The sequence below is a fragment of the Aedes albopictus genome, chromosome 2 (assembly GCF_035046485.1).
Source record: "Aedes albopictus strain Foshan chromosome 2, AalbF5, whole genome shotgun sequence".
NCBI classification, from domain to species: domain Eukaryota; kingdom Metazoa; phylum Arthropoda; class Insecta; order Diptera; family Culicidae; genus Aedes; species Aedes albopictus.
In genome coordinates, this window is record NC_085137.1 from 248,036,458 (window position 1) to 248,053,296 (window position 16,839).

Here is a 16,839-nt window from a genome sequence, read left to right on the forward strand (position 1 = left end):
AAAGGATTACCACAGAATTATCGAGCAGCTGCGTAACGAAAAAGTGGCTCAAGACTACGCGCAGCAGCTAGCAGTGGCTCTACCAAGAGCAGCTTGGCGCAGCTACACTTGAAGATGGCTGGAGGGACATCCGATCCGCCATGGGTAGAACCTCGGCTACAGCACTAGGCTTCGCGACTCCGAATCACAGATACGGCTGGTACGACGGCGAATGTGAACAGTTGAAAAACGAAAAGAATGCAGCGTGGACGAGAATACTGCAACACCGTAAGAGAGCGAATGAGGCACGTTACAGACAAACGCGGAACAGACAGAACTCAGTCTTTCGGAGGAAGAAGCACCAGCAGGAAGAACGGGATCGCGAAGCGATGGAAGAACTGTACACACGGAAGTTCTAGGAGAAGCTGAACCGCTCGCGCATAGGCTTTGTGCCACAAGCCGCCATGTGCCGAGACAGTCCACGGGAATTTTCTCACGAGCGAGCGTGAGGTGGTAGGGAAGGCGGCAGCATTACGATGAGCACCAGAACTGCTGGTGGAAACATAAATCTCACATGTGCATTTTTGGCACATGTGAGATTTTGCAGCCCACGACCATGCACACGCAGAAAAAAGCATTGTAAAATCCAAAATATTTCAGGCAAACTCAAATAAATTGTCAATTTGTTCTGGCAACAAAATTAAAACTGTTTGGAGCAAATCGAACGTCACATTTGAAGCAAATTCAATCCATTTTTGAAACAAAAATGCATCTTCTGACAGGTTATGTTAGAAACAAATGTATTTTTTTTTTGTTTTTTTGTGGCAGGTCGGCCCTACGGAAATATTTCTTTTCCAATTAAATTTACAAAGTCATTTCCTTCTCTAGGAAATCCCACCAGCCGCGTGGCACTTTCAATGCCAACATCATGTAGATAACATACGCTCCCGAAATCAATGGGATTTCGTGGAAACTTTTGATGAAACTTGACTTTTTTGCAGGAGGACATCTTGTTTGGTGCTGCAGCTAGAACTTGAGAGTTTTGTTTATGTTCTCGACGGCGGAATGGGTATTGCAGAAATCAATATGTAATTGAGTTAGTTTTAAAAATTATTTTTTTAGTTTTAAATATTTTATCAGTTTACCGAATAAACATGAATATTTTTGAACTTCAAATAACTCAACGTACATATGTACAGATGGGTAAATTATTAGTTAAATTGGGAAAAAATCCACAGCTCAGGTGAGATTTGAACTCACGACCCTTATTTCGACCACGACCCTTAGTTCAAATCTCACCTGAGCTGAGGATTTTTTCCCAATTTAACCAATAATTTACCCATCTGTACATATGTACGTTGAGTTATTTGAAGTTCATAATTGACCACACGGATTGGTATTACCGAAAATTTGCATTTTGAGTGAGTCGATGAATATTTTTGTTTCAAACGAACGAAATTTGTCTCCGTGTATCATGGTGTATTATAATATAGGGAAATGAAAATAGGTAGTTTGTTCCGAAAATTGTTGGAAAAATGCAACGCCGATTTGTCACATTCTGAAATGTGGACGCATAAGTGTCACGTTTCGTTGGAAATCCTATGAAATTTTAAAATCGCTCTAAAACAAAAATTAGTGCTCAAATTCAAAATTGGTTGATGTTATAACACGATTCGGCATTTATGCTTCATAGTTGCGACAATTTACTTTTTCAAACTTTGGACACGATTTTCTCGATTGTCTGTTTTTGCACATGTGACATTAATGCGTCCACCGGCAGTGAATGGCGACGTTGCAAGCACCGAAGGCGGCGTGGTAACAGATCTAGGAGTACGTGCACAGGACGAAAGATTTCCAGCCCCTAACCTCCAAGCAGATCAACTACCAAGCAAGTTACTAAAATACGGTGAAGAAGCACTGGTGAGAGCACTACTGTTCAGGACGGCACCCTATCGACCGAATAATTTTCCACCGTGCACCTACTGCCAACTGTGAGAATTAATAATGACTTCGTAGCCGGCTTTTGATCAACAATACACAATACAGTACAAAAACAGACAGCACACAAGACACACACGTTTTAGTCGAGCAATTTGAGACGGTCAGTTAAAACAGTGATAATTACGTTTGTTGAACAGGATTTACACAAAAAAGGACTAAAAATGTAAGTCACAAAGACAATTTGTTATTCTACTTAAATCTAAATCATGCAAATTATAAATTAAATTGTAAAATTTACTATTCATGCAATATTGAACTTACGAACTATGTTAGAGCTTAAAACTAATAAATTAAATAAATTTGCAGCTAAAAGCAACTCCACAACCAAAAATACGAGTTCGCTATTTGGATTGTCCGAGAAATCATCACCTGTCGCAACAAATCTTTTAGATTTTTATCCGCGACCGTTTTCAACGACATACACGTTATATAGATTCAAATAATACCTTTCTGTGCCACTGTGCACTGTAATGTACAGAGCAGCTCCGCCGGGGTCGAAAACAATACATCTAGAAACAGCGTTGCGACCAACACTGACGACCACGCGGGCTTTCTTTACTGCACTTTTTTGTAGCATATTCACCGTCGATTGTTTCGCTTCTATCTCTGTTGAATCAGAAGATAGGCGCACGCTGTGTGCTGATTGATTCCTATTAGAACGGTTGGTCGTCGTCGTCGATACGATGGGGACCGTGTGCGGGATGCCTTTGTCGTTATCATTTACAGCTGAAACCGGCTTGGAAAGTTGCGTTCGCGGAGCATCGAAATTTGGTTGGGATGTCGTTGTGGTTGGATCTGGAGCATTGGAGCAGGCAAACTGTAACTGGGCATGGTCGTTCAACGAATCGGACTTGGTTGTTGTCGATTCATTTCGGACACTTTTCCCACTATATCTACACATTAGTGCCTCTTTCTTTGCCGCGTACTCCAATTCAATTTTCTCCATCGCATCGGAGAACTTTTTATCCATCTGCGCAAGTTCGCGCTCGAACTCCAGTGCCCTGCGCCTTTCTTCATCCTGGCACTGTTTGCGCCAAAGCGCTCTCCGGACTTCGAACTCTTCGAGCTGCTGTTTGAGAGCGTCCAGTCGGGTAGCCATACGGACCCCTTTGTGTTGATGATTTATCATCATTGAAGTTTGTTGTATTTAATATAGCATTGAAGCTGCCGTGAAATACGCTGCTTTCAGTATGTGTTTCAATAATCCGGAAGAAACTCGCGCCAACAAACTTCAAATGGTATCATTGAGGATATTATTGTTAGATCGGAAATGTAAATAATTGAGATGCGTTTATATTTCATTTTGCTATTCATGATTTAACAATAAATAGTTTCAAGCTGCCATAACTAAAGTGCTGCTGTGGAAATTTGGTTTCTATTAGGGTGGTCCGATTTCGAACATTCTTGGAAATTTAATGATGTTCCGACCAAATCCCGAAATTCAAAGTCCTGACAGGACAGGTTTCAATTGCGCGGCTTGCGATCTTCCGGATAATGAGGAATCACAAATGGTATTTTGTGACCACTGCCAGCGGTGGTATCACTTCGGCTGTGTTGGCGTCACAGCTGATGTCAAGGACGTTTCTTGGTGCTGTCAGAAGTGCATCGGGAGTGAAAGTGAAGGTGTTCCTGCTGACGTGCAAGAGGGGCTGGAAGAGCTCGAAGCGGAGAAAGCGAAGCAGAAGCGGGAAATGGAGAAGGAGAAGATTTTGCACCGGAAGCGTCTGGAGATGAAGCAGGAGCTGTTCGAGATGCGCCAGCAGCTGGAGAAAGAGAAGCGGGAGATGGAACTCGAGTTCGAACAGGCGCAAATGGCGAAGAAGCTCGCGGAAGAAGAAGCCCATCAGAGGAAACTCTACAAAATGCGGACGGAAATGGAGGAGAAGCTGAAGCAGTTAAAGCTGAAGCGGAATTCAGGAGCGGCCGATGGTGAAAAGGAGCTGGATCAAGCTGTCGGAGGCGGTAAAGTGGGAAGCTCGAAAAGCAGAACAAAGAAGAAGACGGAATCGGAGCAGACGAAGCCGGGGAAAGGACTCGAGAAGCAAAAATCGAGGAATGGAAAGCCTGGAAAAGCGGATGCGACGGTAGCGGACTTCGAAGATCCGAGAGGAGCGTACCAGAAGCACTCGACTCCGAAAGTTTGTCGGAAACTGACACTGAAGCCGGATGGAGGTCCATCCAGTCTGCCGGAGAGTTTTTTGATCGGGCGTGGCGGAGATTCGACGCCACTTGGACGACCAGGGGTTCCCAAACCCGAGAAGGTGAAAACCAAGAAGATGAAGAAAGTGGTGGAAGTTGTCGAGTCGGAAAGCGCGATTTCCGACGAAGAAGAAGAAGAAGAGTCCGCTGAAGAGGTGGAAAGCTGCGAAGAAGAAGAAGCAAGTTCCAGCGAGGAAGAGGAGAGCTCCGCAGAGGAGGAAGATAGCAGCGAAGAAAGTTCGGAAAGTTCCGAAGAAGAGAGAAAGGAAGAGAAGCCTCGTCGGAAAAGCGGAAAAGGCAAGGATGGGCGGAAGAATCGGCAGCGAGAACCGACGAAGGCGCAGATGTCCGCTCGGCAATTCCTGTCCAGGAAGTTGCCAACGTTTTCTGGCAGGATGGAAGAATGGCCGATGTTTATCAGCAGCTACGAGACGTCGACGAAGGCGTGCGGCTTTTCCGACGTGGAGAATTTGGCGCGGCTACAGGAGTGCCTGAAAGGAGAGGCCCTGGAGGCGGTAAGGAGCAGACTGCTTCTGCCGAAATCCGTTCCAGAGATTGTGGAGACGCTGCGCATGCTGTACGGCAGGCCAGAGCGACTGCTCAATATGCTGTTGACGAAAGTGCGCAATACAGCGCCACCGAAAGCGGATCGGCTGGCGAGTTTTATCAGCTTCGGAGTGGTAGTGCAGCAGCTTGCCGATCACCTAGAAGCGACCGGACTAACGACGCACTTGGTCAACCCGATGCTAATCCAGGAGCTGACGGAGAAGCTACCGGCTGGCACCCAGCTGGAATGGGTGCGGTATCGCAGGAAGAGCAAAGTGGTGACGTTGCGGACTTTATCCAACTTCCTGTCAAGAATTGTGAGGGACGCTAGCGAAGTTGCTGCGTACGGAGAAGGAACCCCCCGTTCCGAAGAATCCGTTTCGAAAAGAGGATCGACGAGCAGAACGCACGACGGCTACGTGCATTCGCACGACGTGGAAAAGTGTAGGATTTCGAGTCCACCCCTGAGGGAGAGGAAGCCCTGCCGGATTTGTGGCAGAGTGGATCACCGGATTCGGAACTGCGAACAGTTTCGGTTGCTGCAGCTCGGAGAGCGATGGGAAGCGGTACGCAGATGGAAGCTATGCCAACTGTGCCTGAACGAGCACGGTACCGCTGGCTGCAAGCTAAGCTTCCGCTGCAACATCGAAGGCTGCGAGGAGCGTCACAACCCGTTGCTTCATTTCGTCAGGTCAGTCGCAGGACTGAACTGCACCGTTCCCGCTGCTCAGCCAGAGCCCTTGCCAAAGCCAACCGTGATTTTCCGGATGATGCCCGTCACTCTTCACTGCGGCAAGTATTCCGTGAACACTATCGCGTTTCTGGATGAAGGATCGTCGTATACGCTGGTCGAAAAGGCACTGGTGAATCGACTAGGAGTTCGAGGCGTAACACAGCCGCTGCGCGTGACTTGGACTGCCGGAGTTTCCAGAACGGAGAAGGATTCACAGTGCGTGAGTCTGTTCATCTCGGCGAGAGGGTCCACGCAACGGTTCCAGATCAAGAGTGCTCACACAGTGGAGAGCTTGAAGCTGCCGCAGCACACGGTAGCTATTTCGGAAGTGTTGAGGAAATACGCACATCTTCAAGGCCTACCGATCATCGACGTCCAGCATACCGCTCCGCAAATTTTGATCGGTTTGAAGGACATACACCTTTACGCGCCGTTGGAATCGCGAATTGGTGGACCGGAGGAGCCTATAGCAGTGAGGTCGAAGCTGGGTTGGACCGTATACGGGCCAACGGGACCTGAAAACGTGATCCACGGAATGGTCGCGCATCATTCGTGCAGCCTGGTGTCCCATCAGAAGATGCACGATCTCCCGAAGGTCTCCTACACGCCAGAGGAGTCCAGCAGTTCCAATGCCTTACTTCCGGAGCCGGAAGAAAACAGAAGAGCGAAGGATATTTTGGAGAAGTCGACGGGGAGGATCAGCGATCGTTTCGTGGCAGAAGATGCTACCGACAGCTACCCTATGGAGGTTAAGAGGACGACGTTGGCGAAGCGCCTGAAGAAGGATCCGGAGGTCGATGCCAAAGTCCGCTGCATGATCGCTGACAATCTCGGCGAAGGCTACGTGTACGATGCAACGGCATCGGAGCAGCAAGCGCTGGAGTGCAGAAGAAAGGAGAAGAATGACTGGAAGGTAGCATCGTTGCAGCACACGTCTATACCGCGACTGGAGCTGCAAGCTACAATGCAAGGAGCGAGACCGGCTAGCTCAGTCGGTGTTACAATTTCAATGGACTTCCAAATCAGTGAGATCCGCAGTCTAACGAGGCTCGCAGAGTGGAGATGGGTACCGATGAAGTACGACGTGCCCTACGTGTCGATGAAGTGGAAGAAAGCGCACAGCCTGCAACCAAACGGACCCTGGTTTCATGGCCCAGAGTTTCTGAACCAGACGGAGGAGTTTTGGCCGGAGCAAGCAGCAATGACACCGAACACTAGCGAGGAGACCCGTGCGTGTCTGCCGTTCCATGAGATTGCAGTCAACCAGCCGTGGAGGTCGGCCCAGGCCGATTACTTCGCGGAAGAAGTCTTCACCTTGACGAAGAACCTGAAGCAACCTTACCAGCAGCAGCAGCAAGTGAATGAGAGCAGTAGCCTGCACAGCTTAAGCCCGTTCCTGAACGCGGATGGTGTAGAAGAGATGTCGCGCGTAACACCGCATCTGCCACGGTTCAGCCGTACCGATGTGGATTACTATGGGTCGCCAACTGCCACGGACGGCCGTAGGCTGGAGAGGGCAGCACTGACGGTGTTGAACGACGGATGGACGATTACCGACGAAGTGCGGACGAACCTAACGTACGTTGGCCTGGCACTAGAAGCGGAGGAAACGTTGACGCCGAACCGTTTTGATCGCGGCGTTGGTGCGATCGGCAAGGAGCGTATCGTTCCACCGAAGAGCAAGGTCGAAGCACTGCGGGACCGCTACAAGTGGTCACAAAGCCTAGCGGACAAGACGGGGGCTCGGTGGGTGTCCAAGTATTTTTCAGGTTTTAACCAGCAGACGAAGAGGCTTTTCGATTTGCCGCCACTAGCGTGTGGCGACCTGGTGAACATCTACGATGACGCCGTTTGGAAAAGCTGGGTCAGAGGCATCGTAGCGGACGTCTACCCAAGCGCGGGTTGCAGAATCCTACAGGCCGTGATGAAGGGTAAGTTTAAGAGGCCGGTGACCAGAATGGCTGTGCTCGTGGTACAGGAGGGTAAATCCGGTGCAGCCGAGGAGCCCCACCAGAGTTACGGGAGGGGGTGTGTTGGCACAGCCCCGTACCACCTTTCGACAGCTCAACCATTGCGCAACATACGGTCCACACCGGACGAGACCACCCTGGTGATGGATCAACCGTGAGCAAAGCATAGCTGTCAGCAGGTATGTTGGAAAAGAGAGAGTCAGAAATAGTTGTAAATAAAAACAAACAAGATTACAGAGAAGACTGGCAAAATGGTTTTTAAGTGAATGAAGAAATTAGAAGTTTTGAGTTCGAGATAAAAAACAGTAGAAATTGAATTTGTGGTAGAGCCGATAGTCGTGGTGAAAAATAGTGGAAGCTAGCGATTTGTAATTATTCGAAAGGTGAGCTAAATTGATCGAATTTTGTTGGACTTGTTTGTAAATTTGATATTGATCTGTAGGATCCAATTTGATCGAAACCCGCGCCTAGAAACCACCATTACTGGAAGGAAAAATAGAAGACCATTAAATGTGAGTAGTTTTAATTAGAAGTAAGCTTAAAAAGAAACAAATAATTGAGATGCGTTTATATTTCATTTTGCTATTCATGATTTAACAATAAATAGTTTCAAGCTGCCATAACTAAAGTGCTGCTGTGGAAATTTGGTTTCTATTAGGGTGGTCCGATTTCGAACACACGTGGAAGCCTCAAAGCGTGATGGCGGCGGCAAGATATATTTGCACATGCGGCGAACCAATCGTCGGTGAAGAAAAAAAGGCAAAGTGTAGTGAGTGCCTGCGTTCGATTCATCTCGCGTGTGCTGTTCTCGGTCGTTGTATCGGTGGTGAACGCGTTGTGTGTGAGCATTGTTATCGACGAGACCCTCCACCTCCCCCTTCGACCACAAGGCGGTCGGCAAGCTCTTCTACCCGAGCCCAGCTGTTGCTCGATTTACAGCGGCTCGAAGAAGAAAAGTGCTTGCAGGAGAAGGCTGCTGAGGAGAAAGTGAGACGTGATAGGGAATATCTCGCGAAGAAATATGAGCTCATGCAGGCTGATCTGCTCGCAAATAGTGAAGCCAGTAGTCGTCGATCGGTATCCAGCATCGCGAAGGTTCAAGCTTGGCTTCTGGACAAGCCCACCGACAACGTAGAATCCGGCATCGGGCAAAGTGAAATCCCCGCCGGTGTATCGTCTCGGACAGGCACGGTCTACAAGCCAAACCGGCTAGTACCAACGACAGTCGCTGCATCTTCAACTCCCAAGTCAGGGCAGCATGCGGAGCACTCTTTCGGGCTCAATCCGAGCCAGCCACTAAGCCAAGATGCGTCTAGATGCGTCGTACCACCGGAGAACCAAACGCAAAACCCGTTGGATTGGAGTTTGACTTGGGAACATCCTGACGAACCCATACCAAAACGACGAATCGCAGTGGACTTGGAGGAGATCCAGCGGAAGTTCGGCGGCGTGCAATTACGTCCCCCCAACCCGAGCCAGCACCCAGTAGGTCGGGCGTTACCAGCTAGCGAGCCGGTACTAGGTGAAGCCCAGCAGAATCCCATCCACTGGGTTTCCTCACAGCAGCAGGAGATTCCAACTACAAGCCCAGCGTTGGCAAGTAGTATGGGACAAATCCAAGCGGCGCTCGCGTTGGAGCCCCTCACAACCCGATACCAGCAGACGTCCGGCCTCGAATCAGCACCAACCGGACAGGAAGCGTCGGCGGCGATTACTTCGGTGAGTCAAACGTGCTCTAATATATTTCCGACACAAACAAGACCATTGCAAAGCAATGTGACATTCGATATGCCCAAATTGTCGTCATTTATTTCACACACTCCCTTCCCCTTGACCGAACCATGCAAGCCCCCCCCAAACTACCCAAACTAGCCAAAACAATGCGTTTGCCTTCAATCCAGCATATAGAAGCACTCCTCATGTCCGCCCCTCGACTACCCCCTCCGTGCGCTTCGCCGTCTATCCGCCCGTTTCGTCGGCCCGCTTGCCATTGTCTACTCAAGTGCAAACAGTTCAAAGCAGTACGGTGCCTATAGCGTCGTCGATGGCTGCCAACAGTGATCCAGTGGTGCCCAACGTGTTTCCACAAGCGTTCCTTCCCTTCGATTCTACCTCTGCAACTGCGCCAGTCTCTCAACCGTGGATAAGTTCTGCGACATCTCAACAGCTCGCTGCTAGGCACATCGTTCCCAAGGAGCTACCCAACTTTTCGGGCGATTCTGTCGAATGGCCGCTATTCCTGAGTTGTTATCAGAACACCACACATTTATGTGGGTTTTCCCACGGAGAGAATTTGATGCGTCTGCAACGGAGCCTCAAAGGAAACGCCCTAGAAGCAGTGAGGAGTTTACTTCTGGAGCCCTCATCGGTTCCTATGATCCTCTCGACACTTCATACACTGTACGGTCGTCCCGATCTGGTCATCAACTCACTACTGCAGAAGGTGCGCTCTACTCCAGCCCCGAAACCGGACAAGCTGGAGTCTTTGATATCGTTCGGTCTAGCCTGCCAAAACCTCTGTGGTCATCTGCGTGCAGCTGGACAACACGCCCACTTCTCCAATCCGGCGTTGCTGCAGGAGTTAGTCAGCAAGTTACCAGCAAACATCAAACTTGATTGGGCGCTTTTTAAACAAAAGTGCCCTGTGGTCGACCTCGGAACATTTGGCGATTACATGGCGCAACTAGTGGTAGCTGCAAGTGACGTCGCTCCCTATCAACCGTCTCAAGAAGCTAGTGTTGGTTTGAACAAACGAAAGGAAAAAGAGAAGCTGTATGTAAACACCCACGCATCTGGCAATTCGATGGACAACGTTGGTAAACGGAATCCTCCTAGCAATCCTGGAGGCAAGCAGAACCAACCAAAACCGTGCCCAATTTGTGGGAAACAGGGGCACAAGGTGCGAGACTGCGACGACTTCAAGAAGTGCAACCTGGAGGAACGTTGGATGCGCGTTCAGCAGCATTACCTATGCAGACGGTGCCTGGTAGCACACGGAAAGTTCCCGTGCAAGGCAACATTGTGTGGAATGGAAGGATGTGATGAGCGGCACCATAAGCTTTTGCATCCTGGAAAGCCTCAGCCAGTAGTCCCAGCAAAGCAGGTCACGGCGACCGAAACCGTAAGCGTCCACACCGCTCTGAAGGTATCCACGCTCTTTCGTATAGTACCAGTGACGCTGTACAGTAACGAAAGATCTGTCCACACGTTTGCGTTTTTGGACGAAGGGTCCTCGTCTACACTGGTCGACGTCCGTATTGCCCAGGAGTTGGGAGTGAAAGGTGAAGTTCACCCGCTTTACTTGCAATGGACCAGTGATGTTGAACGATGTGAGGACAACTCTCAGCTGATTCGACTCGAAATCTCGGGTCGTGGGGCCAAGAAACGATACGTCGTTGCAGCAGCTCATACCGTGAATCAACTGTGTCTTCCTCAACAAAGCTTGCCGTTTGATGAACTCGCTCAACAGTTTCCGCACCTCCGTGGTCTACCCATTCAAGAATACCGCAACGCCATTCCAACAATCCTGATTGGTTTGGACAACACTCATTTGAAGATTCCCCTTAAGGTACAGGAAGGCAGAGTCGGGCAACCAGCGGCGGCCAAAACCAGACTGGGTTGGACGGTGTACGGCCCTATTCCTGGTGAAAGCTCTTCGACTCAGCAGTGTCAGTTTCATCTGTACAAGGAAGCTCAAAACCCTGACGATGTGTTACACGACCTTGTGAAGGAGTTTTTCTCGGTGGAGCACGTTGGTGTTGCTGTAGCTCCTTTGTTGGAAGGATCCGACGAAATGCGTTCCAGAAAGATCCTTGAAGAAACGACTTTACGGCTGCCATCCGGTCGGTTTCAGACAGGGCTGCTCTGGAAATACGACCACATCCACTTTCCAGACAGTAAGCCGATGGCAGAGAGTCGGCTCAAATCGCTGGCGCGTCGTTTGCGGCGGAAACCTGAATTGTTCGAGAACCTGCAGCAGCAGATAGTCGAGTACGTGAAAAAGGGGTACGCACACAAAATAACACAGGAGGAGGTTCTCGGCTCAGATCCCAAGAAAGTCTGGTATCTTCCGTTGGGGGTGGTTGTTCATCCCAAAAAGCCAGGAAAGGTTCGCATAGTCTGGGATGCGGCAGCGAGCGTCCAAGGCCAGTCTCTCAACTCTGCCTTGCTTCCAGGACCAGATCTGTTGTCCTCCCTCCCGTCAGTGCTCTCCAAATACCGTCAACGCCAGGTGGCGATCTGTGGCGATATAAAGGAGATGTTTCACCAGTTCCAGATCAGACCCGAGGATCGACAGGCACAACGGTTCCTGTTTCGAAGCGACCCCTCCAAAGCACCTGACATCTACGTCATGGACGTGGCCACTTTTGGTGTAACTTGCTCTCCCTCTGCTGCACAGTTCATTAAAAATCAAAATGCGAAGGATTTTGAGTCCGAATTTCCCGAGGCTGCCGCAGCGATCGTCCACAATCACTATGTGGACGACTATTTGGACAGTCGGGACACCGTCGATGAAGCAGCACAACTGGCACTGCAAGTGAAAACAGTCCATGCTAAAGCCGGGTTTCACATTCGGAACTGGATGTCCAACTCCGAAGAGGTGCTTTCACGGGTCGGGGATTCGGCTGAAGAATCTGCGAAGAATTTCAAGACGCACTCAACTGCAGTTTCAGAACGCGTACTCGGGATGAGCTGGTTTCCCGAATCGGACGAGTTCGGATTCCGCGGACTTTTCCGCGAACAACTAATGCCCCTGCTTTATGGAGATGTGGTCCCAACAAAACGGCAGCTCCTCCAAGTGGTCATGAGCATTTTCGATCCACTAGGTCTGGTGTCGCTCGCCGTGGTTCACGGAAAGATCCTCGTTCAGAAGGCGTGGCGAGCAAAAATCGGGTGGGATGACAAAATCAGCGAAGACTTGCTCGAACTATGGCGTCGGTGGATTGAGCTGTTGAGGCAGCTCGACACAGTTCGCATACCACGGTGCTACTTCCCTTCATACCTTCCGGAAAGCTACGAATCTTTGCAGCTACACATCTTTGTAGATGCGAGTGAAGAGGCGTACGTGGCAACCGCCTTCTTCAGGATCGTAGACCAGTCTCAAGTTCGCTGCTCTCTGGTATCGTCAAAGACGAAAGTTGCCCCACTGAAGTTACTGTCAGTTCCCCGTCTTGAGCTCCAGGCTGCGTTACTAGGAGCCAGATTAGCAGAGTCTGTAGCGGAAAACCACTCTCTGCGAATCAAACAACGATTCTTCTGGAGTGATTCTTCCACTGTCCTTTCCTGGCTACGCTCGGACCATAGACGATATCGCCAGTTTGTAGCGTACCGCGTGTCGGAGATCCTGGACACTTCGAGAGTCGATGAATGGCACTATGTTCCCTCGCACCTTAACGTGGCGGATGATGCCACTAAGTGGAAAGAGCGGCTCCAGATCAGCAACAGTCATCGCTGGTTCAGCGGACCAGACTTCCTGTACGATCCTCCAAAGCAGTGGCCAAAACAGGAGGTGCAATCTACCACAACAACGGAGGAACTGAGACCCATGCACGTTCATCGAGAGCTTCGGAAGGAACAAGTGGTGCAATTCAGCCGCTTTTCCAAGTGGGAACGATGTCTTCGTGCTGTCGCCTACGTTCACCGCTTCGTAGACCAGCTGAAGCGGAAGCGGAATAAAGAAGAATCTGACGTAACAGACATCCTTACTCGAGAAGAGCTTCAGCGTGCGGAACAGACGGTTATCAAGCAGGCCCAGTTCGAAGCCTTTGGAGATGAAGTGATCACGATGCAGAACAACCAGACTCTACCAGTGGATCAGCGTCAGCGCCTCGAAAGTTCAAGCAAGCTGTACAAACTGTCTCCTTTCTTGGACAATCAAGGCGTTGTTCGAATGGAAGGACGGATCGACGGTTTCTCTGATGCGACGTTTGATTTCAAATACCCTACTGTGCTACCGAAGAACCACTACGTTACCCAGCTCATCGTCGATTCGTACCATCGGCGGTATAAGCATTCCAACGGAGAGACAGCAGTGAATGAAATGCGGCAAAAATATCACCTAACGGAGATGAGAGCAGCATTCCGAAAGGTCAGCAAAACTTGCATATGGTGTAAGGTCTACAAGGCGACACCCGCAGTTCCAAGAATGGCACCGCTACCGGAGGCACGAGTCACTCCCCGCATCAGGCCGTTCAGCTTCGTTGGATTGGATTACTTCGGCCCGCTGTTGGTAGTCCAAGGTCGTCGTGAAGTGAAGCGATGGGTCGCCCTCTTCACCTGTCTGACAATCAGGGCGATCCATCTAGAAGTCGTCACCAGCCTATCAGCGGAGTGCTGCAAGATGGCATTACGGCGGTTCATAGCACGGAGGGGGGCACCTTCGGAGATCTACAGTGATCAAGGGACTAACTTCGTTGGAGTCAGCGGCGAGTTAAGGGAGCAAGTCAGAGCAGTCAACCAAGAGTTAGCATCAACATTCACCAATACGGTCACCCAATGGCGCTTCAATCCTCCAGCTGCGCCGCATATGGGGGGGTCTTGGGAGCGCATGGTTCGGTCAGTGAAGTGTGCATTGGCTTCGCTATCGGTCGAACGCAAACCTAACGAGGAAGTTTTGGGCACGTTGCTGGTGGAAGCTGAGTCGATGGTAAATTCGAGGCCGTTGACCTACATGCCGCTGCAAACTTCGGAGCATGCGGCACTTACTCCGAACTGTTTCCTCATGCTGAGTACTAGCGGGGTGAACCAGCCTCCAACCCAGCTTGTGGACGATAGGCAGACTCTTTACACCAGCTGGTTCCTGTGCCAACGATTGCTGGACCAATTCTGGACGCGCTGGGTAAAGGAGTACCTACCCACCATCACCAGACGAACCAAGTGGTTCGTTGACACCAAGCCGGTTTCTGCCGGTGATCTGGTGGTCATCGTGGACGATCGAGTCCGTAACGGATGGATAAGGGGACAAGTTCTACGCGTGTTCCCTGGACGAGATGGCAGATGTCGCAGCGCAAACGTACAGACAGCAACTGGTGTACTGCGACGTCCGGTGGCAAAACTAGCCGTCCTAGATGTTGCTGGTAATGCTCGAGAGGACACGGAGCAATACGGGTCGGGGAATGTTCAGGACGGCACCCTATCGACCGAATAATTTTCCACCGTGCACCTACTGCCAACTGTGAGAATTAATAATGACTTCGTAGCCGGCTTTTGATCAACAATACACAATACAGTACAAAAACAGACAGCACACAAGACACACACGTTTTAGTCGAGCAATTTGAGACGGTCAGTTAAAACAGTGATAATTACGTTTGTTGAACAGGATTTACACAAAAAAGGACTAAAAATGTAAGTCACAAAGACAATTTGTTATTCTACTTAAATCTAAATCATGCAAATTATAAATTAAATTGTAAAATTTACTATTCATGCAATATTGAACTTACGAACTATGTTAGAGCTTAAAACTAATAAATTAAATAAATTTGCAGCTAAAAGCAACTCCACAACCAAAAATACGAGTTCGCTATTTGGATTGTCCGAGAAATCATCACCTGTCGCAACAACTACACTGGGTCATTACCAAGATTTTGGAGGAGGAAGTATTACCGAAGGAGTGGATGGAAGGTATCGTGTGTCCCAACTACTAAAAGGGCGACAAGTTGGATTACGGGAACTATCGCGCACCCAAGCAGCACCTGCAACATCATGCAGATTGTGGCTTTCTATGCTTTGGTCTAAATGAGTTGCACTAGAAGCACACGGAACTTCCATCGTGTCAGTTGAGTTGCATTTAAACTCCGAAATCCGTAAAGTTGCGGCTTTGTTTCATAGAAATCACAAATTACCACGTGTTTGACATCGATCTGTGGAAGCGTAGCTTACATATTGCTCGCAATTGATAATGCAGTCAGCTTCATTGGCGGAGCCAGCTTTTTCTTTTTTCTTACTCACTCTCCTAAACATATACGAGAAAGAGCGGGATGAAAGAGGAGGCAAGCTGCCCCCTCTTCTATCTTTCTCTTTCTCGTGCATGTTTAGGAGAGTGAGTAAGAGAAAAGAAAATTCTGGCTCCGCCAATGGTCAACTTACATCAAATGTGTTATGTAACATGCCTGAAACATCTAACTCTGGTTTGTTTGTTCAGATTAGGTTCCATATGCGTTACAAAAAAACTTGAGCGTCTTTTCATTTTGACAGTTCTCTTACTTGTGACAAAGAAGGTGCAATAAAGTAACAAGTAACTTCAGTAGCTTTTATGGTGTGTTGAGCATCGATTCTCTCACAGAGCGTTTGGTGTGTCCCAGTGGGAGTGGTGATTGTCGGATTTGCCGACGATATTACGCTCGAAGTCTACGGTGAAACGATCGAGGAGGTAAAGTTGACTACCAACCACTCGATCAAGGTTGTGGAGGCGTGGATGCGGTCCAGAAAACTGGAGCTGGCTCACCACAAGACAGAGGTGACGGTTGTTAACAACATGCAGTCGGCGCAGCAGACGGAGATCAGTGTAGAAGAGTGCACTATCCTGTCGAAGCGCTCTGTCAAGCACTTGGGCGTGATGATCGACGATAAGCTTACCTTCGGTAGCCACGTCGATTATGCCTGTAAAAGAGCCTCCACAGCTATTGCGGCACTGTCCCGGATGATGTCCAATAGCTCAGCGGTGTACGCCAGTAAGCGCAAGCTTCTGGCTAGTGTTGCTACGTCCATACTTAGGTATGGCGGCCCGGCGTGGGGTACCGCGCTAAGTACTGAATGCTACCGACGGAAGCTGGAAAGTACTTACAGGCTTATGTGTCTGAGGGTTGCAAGCGCGTACCGTACCGTGTCACACGACGCTCTCTGTGTCATTACTGGCATGGTGCCCATCAGCATTCTTATCAGTGAGGACATGGAGTGCTTCGATATGCGCGGCACAAGAGGCATACGCAAGACTGTCAGGATGGCCTCTATGGTCAAATGGCAGCGCGCGTGGGACAGTTCCACCAAAGGAAAGTGGACCCATAGGTTGATACCGAGGGTAGATAGTTGGATTAATAGGCGCCATGGAGAAGTTTCATTCCACCTGACACAGGTCCTTACAGGTCATGGTTGCTTCCGACAGTATCTACACCGTTTCGGGCATGCGGATTCTCCCGAATGCCCAGTGTGCAATAGTTTAGAGGAAACGGCGGAACACGTGTTGTTCGTGTGCCCGCGTTTTCGCACAATGCTTGACCGCATGCTTGCCACATGCGGGGAGGACACAACTCCGGACAACTTGGTCCAGAGAATGTGTAGGGATGAGATTAGCTGGAATGCCGTTTCAACGGCTATCACCCATATCGTCTGGGAGCTACAGAGGAGGTGGCGCGTGGACTCGGAGAATGGCTAGTCCAGATGCAGTACAAGAGGTGGTCCAGGGGTTCG

At 49.6% G+C, this 16,839-nt stretch overlaps 1 protein-coding gene across 1 annotated transcript; it reads left to right on the plus strand.

Moving 5' to 3' along the window:
• The first annotated feature begins 8,127 nt into the window (after window positions 1–8,127).
• Window positions 8,128–14,575, plus strand: LOC134286450 (uncharacterized). Its single transcript, XM_062848063.1, has 2 exons — window positions 8,128–9,147; window positions 9,596–14,575. Exons 1-2 carry the CDS (start codon window positions 8,128–8,130, stop codon window positions 14,573–14,575), a joined length of 6,000 nt encoding a protein of 1,999 aa, XP_062704047.1.
• The last annotated feature ends 2,264 nt before the right edge of the window (window positions 14,576–16,839 follow it).